We start from the raw sequence: 12,919 nt of genomic DNA, 5'->3' as shown, positions 1-12,919 counted from the left end.
TTTTTGCTTTGTAATTTTTTTCTTTAAAATACTATGGATTGCTATGATGTTTTTCCACTTTGTTTTTCTATTTTATTTCTTTATTTTTTAAAATTATATTTGTCGATTTTTTTTTTCATCATGAAATATTTGCTCCATCATACCTTTAATTTCTATTACTTATCTAGCGCTGATTCACAATTATAACACTATCAAATACATTTGTTTTATAAGCCCGCGGCAGCGCGCGGACATGTCATCTCGTAGCTATTAAATTTAATCTAATTCAACTAATTAAATTAAAAAAATTAAAATTTAAGTGAGATCAAATCTCTAATTAAATCAAATTAAATATTAACCAAACTACTAATTTGCGTTACATTATAGCTCATGTCAGTTTTTGTTTTTTGCAAGAATCCTACCAAATCATAAAAAAACATTAAAAGAAGTTTTAGCTTAGATGCTCAATTTAATCTCTAAATTATCTACATTTCCACCAAATCATTGCCAGAATTATAGTTCATGTTTGAAAATGCGGCTAATCTGTGTTTTTAAAAACTCAATTATTTTTACTAAAAATTAATTTTTTTATATGTTTTGGGTCTTTTGATGTGTTAATTTTAAAAAATAAAAAAACATTTTTTTGATGCATTTCAACACGAAGAACACTTTAAAAAAAATCATAACTACACTTCCAAACATGCCTTATAATTTCACACTACCACAAATTCATCCTTGCTGTTACTAAGTTTATATAGAATGCGTTTGGGAATGCGGTGCAAACAACGTTCTCAAAAAATTTTAATTTTTTTTTTGTTAAAATTTAATATGGTTTGTATATTTTGGATAGTTTTGATATGCTGATATCAAAAATAATTTTAAAAAAATAAAAAAACATCACTGGCATATATTTCAGCACGAAAAATTATTTGAAAAGTAACCATTACCACACTGCCAAGCATTCTCATAATCACTTCGGTGTATTAACTTGAAACTAGTTTAGTTTGATGTGAAGTTTTTAACTTAATAAAATTAAATATTAATTTGATAAAATTTAATTAATTAAATTGAGTTTTTATTAATCCGTAGATTTTATCAGCCCCATTTAAACCCACTGAATTAAATCAATACTAAAAAAAGCAGAACAAAGCCCTTTTAATAAATATAATTGATACAAATTGTTTTAAGTTAGTCTGAAAAACATGAGCTCATAGAAAAAATTCAAATTTTTCAAGCGCAAAACCAAAAAAAATCCATTTCCCGCCGGAAAATCAAAATACCACAGCCACGTCATCGATCCTCGTAAACCGAAACCCACCAATCAAATCACACTTCCGCTTCCTATATAACCAAAACCCCGAAGCCACACAAATCCATCTCCCTGTCTCATAAAAAACCAGCAATTCGTGAAATTCTCTTTGTTTCCTGCGTGAAAATGAGTTCAAACGAAGGAAGAGCATCTACAAAGGGAGGTAGAGGAAGAGCCAAGGCCTCCAAGGCGGTGTCAAGGTCCCAGAAGGCAGGGTTACAGTTTCCAGTGGGAAGGGTGGCAAGGTTCTTGAAAACTGGAAAGTACGCTGAACGTCTTGGTGCTGGGTCTCCTGTCTACCTCTCTGCTGTCCTCGAATACCTCGCTGCCGAGGTTCGATTTCTTCAATTTCTTTAACTGGGTGTCAAATTTTGTTGTTATTCATGGGTTTTGATCATTGGCCTTTTCTTTTCAGGTTCTTGAGCTAGCTGGGAACGCAGCAAGAGATAACAAGAAGAACCGGATCGTGCCAAGGCACATCCAGCTTGCAGTGAGGAACGACGAGGAGTTAGGGAAGCTGTTGGGGTCGGTTACAATTGCAAACGGAGGAGTTTTGCCTAACATTCACCAGACTCTGCTTCCGAAGAAGGTTGGCAAGGGGAAGGGTGATATCGGATCTGTTTCCCAGGACTTCTAGGGTTTTGATTCGGGATGGGCCGTGTAAACCATGCTTGTTAGACCTGGTTTAAAGAATTTCTTCAAAAAAGTTCTTGGGTGTTAGATTATCGGGTTAGCTTGTGAGGTTGAGTTGAATTTAATGTTCATATATGTTTAGATTTTTTACTAGATTGGGTAGAAAAAGTTGCTGAATCTTTCTAATCCAATGAAAATTGAAAATCTTGGTGCTTATTATTGCGCCCTTTCTGCTTCCAATTCGTTATTTGCACTACTTAATCATTTAATCTTTCTTGATTTTGATTGATGGAAGGCCTTAATCATCACATTAGCTAAATTACTTATTTTTCCAAGGAAGAAAATAGAGAGAGAGAGAGAGAGAGAGAGGATTTAGTAAGGTTAAAAATTGATGGAAAGGGATGAAATGAAACTTCCAAACACTCTCTGGGAGTTGATGTTCCTTCCTTGTTGGACTTTTTTTTAGCGAGGATCAGGATTGGAAAATTGCATGAGCTCCTACAAAATTATCATGGAGGTGGGAGATTTTTATTTAGAAGGAACCCAAATAAGATATTAATTAAATTGGTTCCAATCATATTTGAGGTTTTTTTTATTTAAATTAATTTAAAAATCAATATTTTTTAAATTAAAATAAGATATTAATTTTAGTTGAAATACTCTTCGTAGTTGAAAAATTAAAGAAAAATATGATGAGAATTTTATAATGAAATAAAGGTAACAGCAAAATCAATTCAAATAAGGAGTGAAGGATTATGATTTTGGTCTTGTCCTTTCAATTTGAGAATAAATCACGAAGAACATGAGGATTTAAATATATTATATTTGTTATTTGTTTTGCTAGATAAATGTGAATTTTGATTTAAATAACTCAATTTAGATCGTAAAATATATATGAAATAAACCAATAAAAAACTAGATCGATTTGTTCAAATTGGTTTTATGCTTGTTTAAAATGAACAAATTAATTTTAATTATTGAGCTTTTAACTAGGTTATTTTTTATTAACTTTGATTTAATGAATTTCTTGTTTATAATAAATTTTCTTGATTTGTTTTGATTTACTCCGTGCAGCTTTACTTTTGTTAGTTTCTAAAATTTGAAAGAATTGATTTTTATTTTATTTTAAATTTTCTAACTAAAATCATTCAACAAATTCAAAAAAACTGTTCAATTTATTTAACATTAATTTAATTTCTAAGATTTTTCAAGATAATACAGTTAATTTACCAGCCCTCCCACCAAACAAGCTGAAGACCTCTTCCATTTCTCAGGATCCATTCACATCTCTGGAGTCCAAAAGGCCCATGGGCTTCCCTTTCAAGCATCTCGAAAAATCAATTCAAAACCGCGAAAAGACAAAACAAAAATTTCCATTTCGCGCCGCGAAAACAAGAAACCTAAGCCACGTCATCGATCCCAGCAAACCCTAACCCACCAATCAGAATACACCTCTTCTCCCTATATAATCAATCCCCCACTATCCACCCTAAAATCAAACACCTCTCTCATTTTCCTTCTTTAACTCCCTCTAAAGCCAAAATCAGGGTTAGGGTTTTATAGCTCTTTGTGTAAAATGAGTTCAAAAGAAGGAGGCGCTTCTACCAAGGGAGGGAGAGGGAAACCAAAGGCATCGAAGTCGGTGTCAAGATCGCATAAAGCAGGGTTGCAATTCCCAGTCGGGAGAATTGCAAGGTTCCTGAAGGCTGGTAAATATGCTGAACGTGTCGGAGCCGGAGCTCCCGTCTACCTTTCTGCTGTCCTTGAGTATCTCGCTGCCGAGGTTCGTTTTCTTTTTTACCCTTTGGCCTTCTCTGGAGTCCTGTTTTCTGGGCTTTGGTCACTTTCTTGTGTTTGGTTTTTTCTTTCTGGCTATCAGATTGTATATTACAAAAGCAAATATTTTTTGATCTTTAAAGCAAAACCCTCTTGCAAGAGTTTGGTTGATCTGTTTTTGCTTGAAAATAATGTTTTTTTTTGGGTTTTATTTGGTGTTTATGACGTGCAATAGTTTTGTGTTATTAATTGGTAATTAATTACTTGATTTGCTAATTTTTTGGGATTTTTTCTTAATGTTAACAAATTTTCGATGTTGTTCTCTGAAAATAGTGTCAGCTGTTGTTCATTGTTTATTAGATGATTTTGATTTTTTTGTTTAAACTATACTTACTGACATGAGTGATTGATTTTGTTCAGGTGCTTGAGCTAGCAGGGAACGCAGCGAGAGATAACAAGAAGAATCGTATAGTGCCAAGGCACATCCAGCTTGCTGTGAGAAACGATGAGGAGCTAAGCAAGCTACTGGGGTCAGTTACAATTGCAAATGGAGGTGTCTTGCCTAACATTCACCAGACACTTCTTCCTAAGAAGGTTGGCAAAGGGAAAGGCGACATTGGATCTGCTTCTCAAGAGTTCTAGTTCTAGGCTTAGAGCTTTGTCTTTTTGAAAATTCTAGGGCTTCCACAGTGTGTAATATAGTCTTTTTGATTTCTTGGTTTTTCGGGACTGGCTACATGGAGTTTCACTGTATGTTTTTGATAAAAGCTGAGGCTTTTTGGAATCTTTATCTAATGGGAGTTTTTATCAATCACTGTTCCCTTGTTTTGTTCTGTTTTTCTTTAAACGCTTTGGTTCTCCGTTGATTGATTCGTTAAAGGTTGCTGGTATGAAGTTGCCCGTGACGGTGTTTGTTCTGGTAATAGGATACAGATGGGTGCTCTTTTGCTTGTTGAAGAAATGGAAGGATTAGCTGTTGCTATAATAAGTGGGAAGTAATGATTCTGCTGGGATTTTGTTCGATGATGTGTTGCTTTAATGGTTGGTAAGTTGTATCTTTTGTTTCGGAATTGATGGTGGCAGGTGCTTGTCAATGAGAAAAAATGTTTCTTTTTGACCCAGGTTTGCTAAGGTGGCTCTTTGCCCTTGTCAAATGGTTGATGGTGTTTTTGATCAACAGATGAACTCAAGCACCTCCCATCAGCACTGGGATATGGAGATGCTCTGAATCAGGGATGTTGGAATTGGTTACTGTAAGTTCAATGAAAATGTCTTACAATAGCCAGGGAGTTTTACTCTTTCGTCAGGCCCAACATCCCATCAAACAATCACATTGAGGGGAATGGAGATGGACTGAGACTTGTTCTGAAGCAAAGTTTGTTTCTTACTGTCTCAGATTTTCTTTGAATAAGCAAATCAATGGATTGCATATTGCTGCCATACAATAATCAATTCTTAGCAATCCAAAGTCTGCACCTCAATGAACCATGCCTCTGAGAGCTGTTCCGTGCGAGCCTTGTTTGCACAGAATCGGGGATTCGAAGACCTTGCTAAGTCGAAAATCGTCCATGATTTTCAAGTATTATACCACATTTCAGTATCCTGCTGAATTCCTTGGCAGAATGATCACCCCAAATTACAACGATACCAGGCTAGGCCGTTCCTTTTGATGCTAGGCTAGGGTTCAATTCGTCCACCCCACTAGTCAGTGAGAACTAGAAGATTATACTTTACAATGATACCAGATACATTGCATTGTCTGTCATTATAATCAAGCAAGATCAAAGCTAATCATGCAATGCCCTTCTCTTGGTAAGAGAATTGCATCCTAGAAGGTGGAAGAAACATTTTGGTAAAATGCAAATGCATGGTTAATAGAGTCGAGGCATCTTACCTAAATTTCCTTTTCATCTATGGCTTTCTCAGTTGCATCAATACAGAAGCCAGCTGATTGCTTCTGTGTCGTAGCCTTTACAAGTCTTGATCTAGCTTCAAGATGACGATGCAAGAAAATAGACAAAGTGTTAGTGTAGCCCATCCCTCTTCAAAGTTTGCTTCACAGCCCAACCATTTCAGTAACACGCAAGTATTCACTTTACCTGTCGAGCCTTCGCTTTTGCTCATTGAACTGTTGGATTTGCTGCTCAAGGGGTTAGGCTTCACTCAAAAAAGCAGATTCTCAAATCGGATGGTCTGTACTGAACACCATCCTAGTTCTGCGCCGCCATGAAGGAGCCAGAGCAAAACTCGCAGAGGCCATGACAATGCGAACTTCTATAGGATCTTGCATCGGCATAATAGACGATAGTATAATTGTTGCAGCTGGGATACAGCCACTGTTGGTTCCTGGAAATTCAATCCCTTCAACAATTCTTTACACAAACTTTGTCATCTCCTGTAACTTGCATGGTGCTGGATTTCATAGATAAGACTGACTCCATGTTGTGGTTTATATTCATCGGGTATGGATGAAATTATTATCCTAAAAAATTAGTTGAATTTTATTAGTTATATAACTTTTATTTTAATAATTAGTACTTATTAAAATATGATCTAACTTATCGGATCAACGCATTATTCTATATATTCAAAGCCTAACTTTAATTATGTTTTATTTCAAATTAATATGAAAAAATTAAATTTTATTTCAAGTTAGTTTGAAGGTTAATCTGATTAAATCAGTTCTATCCCACTAAATCTAATTTATTCAACTAAATTTAATTGTGACTCAATTAATTTAATTTATTTTTTTATTAAAATAATTTTTTTATTTATGAAAGGTAATCACCCAACAAATCTTTGATCCAAGCTCTGGATCAAATCAAACCCTGAACTAATAATTCTATATTTTATAATCATGTGATATTACGGGATCCCAATAAATTCAAGCCAGTTAAAAACTGCCACATCTGCAACTTAAAGATTTCAGTGTAATCCTATCATTGATTACTTCTTTAACTATTCAGGGTTAACTTTTTCCTTCTTTTACCCAAAACTCTGCGTTTTCACCATCTGCTCTGCTCTCTGAAATTTAGAAAAAGTCAACATTCAAGAAACTTGAAAAATCCTCCAAGAAAATCTCTCCTCTCTCTCAACAATGGCGTTGAATTGGCTGCTAATATGTCACGGATTAGTCACTTTAACAGTCATAATCTCCTTCCTCTGTGGTCAATGGCCAATCTTCCAAGGCACCCCAATTGAACGCCTTCATCACTTCATCACTTTCGGCGCTTACGATTACTTCCTGTACACCCCACTTCACGCAAACACTCTCTCTCTGTTTGATCTTGATTCGTTGCGTTGTTGATTTTTGGGTTTTGATTTTGCTGCAGGAGGTTTGTTGGGTTTGTGTTTGGTGATAAGGCGAGGAGTTTGGTGCTCTCTATTGAACGCTGTTGCTGTGATCGGCCTAATCCTGTTTTGCAGGCAATTCTGTCAAAACCCACATTTTTTTATTTCTTCTCTATATTGTGTTTTTTTTGAGTTAATTTAGTGGTTTTTATTTTTGTCTAGAAGAAATTTCTTCATCAATGTTTTCCATGCGTTGAAGTGAATAAATTCCTTGTTTTAGCACAGTAGTTTAATAGGTGTTTTGATTTAATAACAAAAACGGAAACTAAGCATTAAAGAATGATCAGGTTGTGTGTGGATTCAAGAGTGCTAGATATGAATGATAATGTTTGTGGATGAGAATTGAGATGCAACAAAAGCAGGTGAAAAACTGGGGAGTATGGAAATGAGAGAAGAAAAAACAATGCCAAATTTGATGTTTCTATTAGAAAAACTAGGAAGATTTTTATTCACGCAATAGTTTTTAAGTGTCTTAACTAACGGGTTGGAGAAAGAGAAATAATGCGGAACGATATGAAATGAATCTTTTCATGAATGGTTTACAGTTTATACATTGTGAATGTTTTTGAAAGATTGGTGATTTTCTGTTTATTTTTCGTTTTTTATGCTACTGAAGAAAAATGTACCTTATCGTGCTAATTGATGTATATTGAGATTACTTGTTCTGAAAGAGTTTAGATTACACTTAGATTTTTATGTTTTTATTTTATTTTGTTTTATTTCAGGTTATATACTTGGCAATAATTGGAGCAACTTATTATTATATTGTGAAGTCATCCTTTCGCTATATTCCTGGATATTACTTAGGTGAAGTTCACAAGTATGTACAGAGTCATGGTTGTTACTCTTATGCTGCAGAACAATCCCTTTAGCATGATTGCATTCTAAACTTGATTGAATATTCTATGCTCTTGCAGATACACAAGCTTGCTGGCAGTTGGTATTGGAATTGTACTCTTTTTATTGACTAGCTTTTCTGATCCTGGAACTGTCAAGGCTGGGAATGTTTCAGAATATCTCTTGGCATATCCCTATGACAATATCATATATACAGAGAAAGAGTGTTCTACTTGTAAAATCCCAAAGTGAGTTCTTTGATTTTTTTTGGAATTCCTGTAAGTTTTTTCTTTTTATTTATTAAGAATATTAAGAACAGGAATTATGCTTTTGATGCAGACCAGCTAGGTCCAAGCACTGCAGCATATGTAATCGGTGTGTTGCCCGGTTTGACCATCATTGTGGTTGGATGGTTTGTACCTTATTAGTTTATTATTTGGCTCTGTTATTGTTTTTTGACTCTTTATAACTGCTCATTCTCTGTATAGACCATATGACTAAAGTTGTTCGTTATTGCAGAATAATTGTATAGGGGAGAGAAATACCCGATACTTCTTGGCTTTTCTTTTTTGGTGAGTTCCATAGGATTACTGGCATGCAATATTCATAATCCAAATGTGGGTGGTGATGCTTTCTTGGAAGATAAAGACCACAAACTGATTTTTACAGCTGTTATCTAATAGATGTCCATAAGAAAAAAGTTTTGATCTTTGAATTTTGCTTAGACTTTCACCTTGCAGTCTCCATCAGTGAACAGAAGGGGGATACTCTGCAAGGCCTATTATTTGGAAAATACAAATATTCTATGCAACACTGAATTTTATGAAACTGAAATTTAGGGGTTGTTTGGTAACACCACCAAAAGTTTGTAATACAGTAACAGAAATGAGAAACTATCAATATACCATCTTAGTTGTGTTCCTGAAACTGAAAAAAATTAAGAAAAATAAAACCTTTCATTGGTGACCTGAAGCTGTAGCCGATAGGTGGAGAATCTATAATATCTGTTTGTTAACTTGTGGTATCTGTTTGCGACGATTGAACTTGTTCTTAATTTTTTTTTGACAACTCAAATCGTCAAACTTAATTTTAGAGGTTTCCTGCAATTGGTTAGTGGTCACTGGTTTCTTTGTTTCTTCGCTAGAATCTGTAACAGACACAGGTGCACTTCCAGGTTCTTTTGCCAGCATACCTGTAGAAATGTATGTTACTTTAATTTTTGTGATTTTTTATTAATGAATTTCATGAAATGATGTTGAAACTTCAAACTCTTGCTTAGATTTTTTGTGGTGAAAACCTAATTTGATCACTGCTTGAGCACTGTTCTCTCTTATAATTTAGTTGCAATGTTATCTGGCATTCATTACATGGGGCTATCTGATCTGCTTCTTGGTTTTATATTTATTCCTTGTTATTATTGGTCTTGCTTCTATTGAATACTTTGCTGTGGTTTTGCAGGCATTGCCTTCTATGTATATATGGAGCAATTGCACTTGCATTGATTATTGCTGGGCGATTGAAAGAATTAAGAGTTGTATATATTCTAACAGGTACAGTCACTTGCAGTTACTGACAATCAGAAAAAAAATATTAAGATGCAGTTAGGTCTAATTTATGGTTCATTTCTTACGAGTGTAATTGTGGCATTTCTTTTTGTTTTTAACAGTTTATTATGGCGTTGGAAATTCATTCCGTAGTTTAGCTCCGCATGTTGCACAGGTTGTGTCATGAATTCCTTATTTCATTTGCTGCTATACTCTTCTTGCTTTCATTAATGGTTTTCTGGTGTTCACAGTGGCTGTTGAGCTCATACAACACTCAATTACTTCTGATGGTGTTTCTTGTCATAGTTTCTCTATTGTTGGCTGGATTTTTTGGGTACCATGCCAACCTTTGTCTCACAAACACTACAACAAACGAGGTCTAGTTCATTTACATGTACTCTTTCATATAGTTTTGTTGTTTTCATTTCATATATGATTAGGCTGGATGTCGATGCTCTTTTAAATGTGTTTTTTTCCATTTCTCTCGGATATAGGATGAGGCAGAATTTGGCCAGTAATTGACATCATAGGAGAAGCCTTTTTTGTAACTTTTTGACTCCATTGCAGAAGCTTTAACTGATGGGCAAAATAGGGAAAAGTTAACTGTGTCAAGCCATGAAAACAAATACAGATATAAATTTCTTGGCTTGGTGTATGGAATACCACATAATTCAGAAAATTTCTATGGAAGTTGCACTTCTCCTCTTCAAGCTTCCTAATGTTTTGTCCAACCATGAGTTTTCCATAAGGGTAGCAATTAACATAGAAACTTCTGAAATCAGAAGATTTATTGATTTTTTTGGCTGGTGTTATAAGAGGGATAGGTAGCATTGGGAGAAAGGGCTGGGGGGTTTAGAAGTGCTAAAATCAAGTAAGGATGTTGAAAATTGCAAGAACCTTGGCTATTACTTTAATAGATATTGGGGGGAGTTTTTTAAACTAATTTTCCAAGTAATTTCTCCTATAATCTCTAGATTTTAATGAGCTTCTGTTCAACTCTAAATATGATGACTCCAACCAGTTGATTATGTTGTTTAAATTCCCTTGTGGTATTTATAGACAACCATAGCCACCCTCTATCTCTCCATGCGCGCACAATTTTTTGGATTAACCGGTGCTCTCAGTATTGGAATCTCATCTACTAGGTTAATACTGTAATCCTGAAACTTGTGGTCATTGCTTTTTGCTGGAATTACAGACCTTCAAGTGGGAAGACTACATAAGCTGGCAAAGGAAGCTAAATGAAGCAAGGGTTAGCGCTGCAGCACTTAAAGCAAGCATCAGTGGGATGAGCAGTGAAGGAAAGCGTCCAGAGAGCAAATGTAAATCCTTTTTCCGGAGATCGCCCCTCGAAGATTCTCAGGTGGTAGCCAAGGAAAACAAGTATGACAAGGGGTTCTTTCACAACATGTTTGAGGTCATTTTCCCGCTATCAACGAGACCATCATTTTCGCAAACGAAATCAAAGCCTTCCTGAGACATCTCCAATTAGGCGTTAACTCAGCTGTATTGTTTCTCCCACTCGCACATGGTTGGTCATGGCCTCAAAGGGGATCAAGCGCTGTGGGAATGTCTGGATCACCACATCAAACTGTTCATTGCTATTGACCCAAGGATTGTTGGAGTGCTCCATTGCGCAGTTGCATCTGGTGACTCGTAATGGACAGATTGGTGTAACTATAGATCTACAACTCATTTAGTAAGAACAGCATTAGAAAATTTTACTTGAAAATGAAGAGGGCATATATAGTTTCTTGCATCCAGCGTGCCAAGTAGTGAAATACATGCAACACATAACACTAGAGAGCCTTAATGGCCATCAGAACACATACACTCATTGCCTGTGAGAAAACTTGATTTGTACCTTGCCTTTTGCATTACTGTAGCAGTGATCATATAAATCTTTTCAAAATCTCCGTGCATTGCATTTATTATAGGCTATGTGATTTTTCGTGGACAGAGAAGATCAACTCTTGTAGAATAGATCAGACATTATAGATGCAGCTTCCACACCCATACAAGGGTTTGATTAAGGATGATAACTGCATTCGTTTTTATGCAGGTTCGCCTTCGTTTATCTGAATGAAAATAGATATGGAGGGACCTTTGCTTTTATGAAGAGAAATGTGGAAATGAGTAAAAATAATCGACTTATTCGAGTATGAAGGTGAAGGCCATACCATAACTTATAAAGGGTTAATTATATTTTAGTCAATCCAGTTTTGTAAAACTAACTAATCAGTACTCATCTTAGTTTCAGAAACTATATATTTAATCCTTATGTTCTTAAATAAATTTATAACTTGATTCTTCTCGTCCATCTCACTTTCTTTTCCAATTTATTTTGAGTTTTTTATTTTAAGAATTAAAAAAAGGCAGATAGAATAAAAAGAAATGATGAGCATAGAAAACCATTTTTTGAATAAAACACTACTAAATTAGGCGTGGTCAACATCGATCGAAGGGCTATTTAATAATTTCTCATGCTATACTATAAGGTCTAATTAATTTATTGTGATAAACTACAAAGACTAAGTTGTAATTAACTCGATTTATATTTATATATAAGAAATCTACATATTTATAACTTTTTCTAACACAAATAAAAAATAATTTGTGGAGTTTTTTTTTCTTTTTTAAGATTACCTTGATTAAACTAAACTTGTTCGATAAATGTAAAATATTTTGTTTTTTTTTTTTCATAGCCTATATGCTTTACTTAATGTAAATTGATCATGAAAAATATCACCTGAAACCTTTAATAAAAATAGATACAAAGGATTGAAAATTATAAATGCAAATTGGTATAAAAATCATGAAGCTTCCATTTAAGATACAAAGGGTTCGATCCCCTGCATCTCCATTTCTGTTTTTTTTTTTTGCTTGAATGGAGTATTCAGCTAAAACAATATTGTGTTCTGGAAGACACTGCTATAATTGGAGGGTTGAAGAAATTCCAACTGCCAAGTGAATTGGGGAAGCTGAGGACTTCAGTTTGTTTCCCTGTGAAAACATGAACTCTGTACAGAGAAGTGAGGACATCCATGAAGGGATTTAGAGTTTAGATAAGTCAGAGCTCAAGAAATTCTATTCAGGAAGCCACCGACACATTTGAAAGAAAGTATGTATCCCTGTGAAAAATTGGAGGTATTTGATTCAGAACATACATGGGAACACAGCCTTTCCTCTTTTTTGTTTTCTCTGCTATAATCCATTTCCATCACAAGATCTCATTGGACGAAATTTTAGACAACAATTACATATGATTCAAAAAGAGACCCACCTGTCTATGCTGCAATTATTTTGGTCTTCCAAATACTATTTGAAGGGAGACACTTTCTACAATTATTTTTATTTAGATTTTCTAAATCTTGAAAAATTCCACATTCAGTATAATAAAAAAGATATAATTTTTTTTATCTGGATTGAAAGAGCTTTATTATTCAAAAATAATTAGCTTGCTAGCTGTTTTCATTTTTAGATTTAAATT

At 34.6% G+C, this 12,919-nt stretch overlaps 3 protein-coding genes and 1 long non-coding RNA gene across 4 annotated transcripts; 3 read left to right on the top strand and 1 right to left on the bottom strand.

Annotated features, from left to right (window-relative positions):
• The first annotated feature begins 1,348 nt into the window (after window positions 1-1,348).
• Window positions 1,349-2,137, top strand: LOC133695095 (histone H2AX-like). The gene is made up of 2 exons (XM_062116903.1): window positions 1,349-1,621; window positions 1,704-2,137. Exons 1-2 carry the CDS (start codon window positions 1,415-1,417, stop codon window positions 1,923-1,925), a joined length of 429 nt encoding a protein of 142 aa, XP_061972887.1. The 5' UTR covers window positions 1,349-1,414; the 3' UTR covers window positions 1,926-2,137.
• A 1,360-nt stretch (window positions 2,138-3,497) lies between these two features.
• Window positions 3,498-4,508, top strand: LOC133695094 (histone H2AX). Its single transcript, XM_062116902.1, has 2 exons — window positions 3,498-3,704; window positions 4,118-4,508. Exons 1-2 carry the CDS (start codon window positions 3,498-3,500, stop codon window positions 4,337-4,339), a joined length of 429 nt encoding a protein of 142 aa, XP_061972886.1. The 3' UTR covers window positions 4,340-4,508.
• A 912-nt stretch (window positions 4,509-5,420) lies between these two features.
• On the bottom strand, window positions 5,421-6,174 carry LOC133695097 (uncharacterized). Its single transcript, XR_009842363.1, has 2 exons — window positions 5,797-6,174; window positions 5,421-5,686 (listed from the first exon to the last, which is right to left on the bottom strand). It is a non-coding gene; the product is annotated as an uncharacterized LOC133695097 (long non-coding RNA).
• Window positions 6,175-6,610: 436 nt separating this feature from the next.
• On the top strand, window positions 6,611-11,188 carry LOC133693556 (probable protein S-acyltransferase 17). Its single transcript, XM_062114790.1, has 10 exons — window positions 6,611-6,943; window positions 7,030-7,123; window positions 7,774-7,868; window positions 7,966-8,133; window positions 8,225-8,297; window positions 8,405-8,457; window positions 9,344-9,435; window positions 9,552-9,604; window positions 9,681-9,806; window positions 10,628-11,188. Exons 1-10 carry the CDS (start codon window positions 6,795-6,797, stop codon window positions 10,904-10,906), a joined length of 1,182 nt encoding a protein of 393 aa, XP_061970774.1. The 5' UTR covers window positions 6,611-6,794; the 3' UTR covers window positions 10,907-11,188.
• The last annotated feature ends 1,731 nt before the right edge of the window (window positions 11,189-12,919 follow it).

The sequence above is a fragment of the Populus nigra genome, chromosome 5 (assembly GCF_951802175.1).
Source record: "Populus nigra chromosome 5, ddPopNigr1.1, whole genome shotgun sequence".
In the NCBI taxonomy this organism is placed as follows: Eukaryota; Viridiplantae; Streptophyta; class Magnoliopsida; order Malpighiales; family Salicaceae; genus Populus; species Populus nigra.
Note: the sequence above shows the minus strand (reverse complement) of the source record. Positions and strands in the feature narration are given on the sequence as shown.

Bases quoted from the DNA above. Each gene is read 5' to 3' on its own strand.
- LOC133695095 (XM_062116903.1), top strand. From the start codon at position 1,415: ATGAGTTCAAACGAAGGAAGAGCATCTACAAAGGGAGGTAGAGGAAGA. The intron at 1,622-1,703 runs GTTCGATTTCTT...TTTTCTTTTCAG, and splicing joins TCGAATACCTCGCTGCCGAG to GTTCTTGAGCTAGCTGGGAA.
- LOC133695094 (XM_062116902.1), top strand. From the start codon at position 3,498: ATGAGTTCAAAAGAAGGAGGCGCTTCTACCAAGGGAGGGAGAGGGAAA. The intron at 3,705-4,117 runs GTTCGTTTTCTT...GATTTTGTTCAG, and splicing joins TTGAGTATCTCGCTGCCGAG to GTGCTTGAGCTAGCAGGGAA.
- LOC133693556 (XM_062114790.1), top strand. From the start codon at position 6,795: ATGGCGTTGAATTGGCTGCTAATATGTCACGGATTAGTCACTTTAACA. The intron at 9,605-9,680 runs GTTGTGTCATGA...TGGTGTTCACAG, and splicing joins TAGCTCCGCATGTTGCACAG to TGGCTGTTGAGCTCATACAA. The intron at 9,807-10,627 runs GTCTAGTTCATT...CTGGAATTACAG, and splicing joins CAAACACTACAACAAACGAG to ACCTTCAAGTGGGAAGACTA.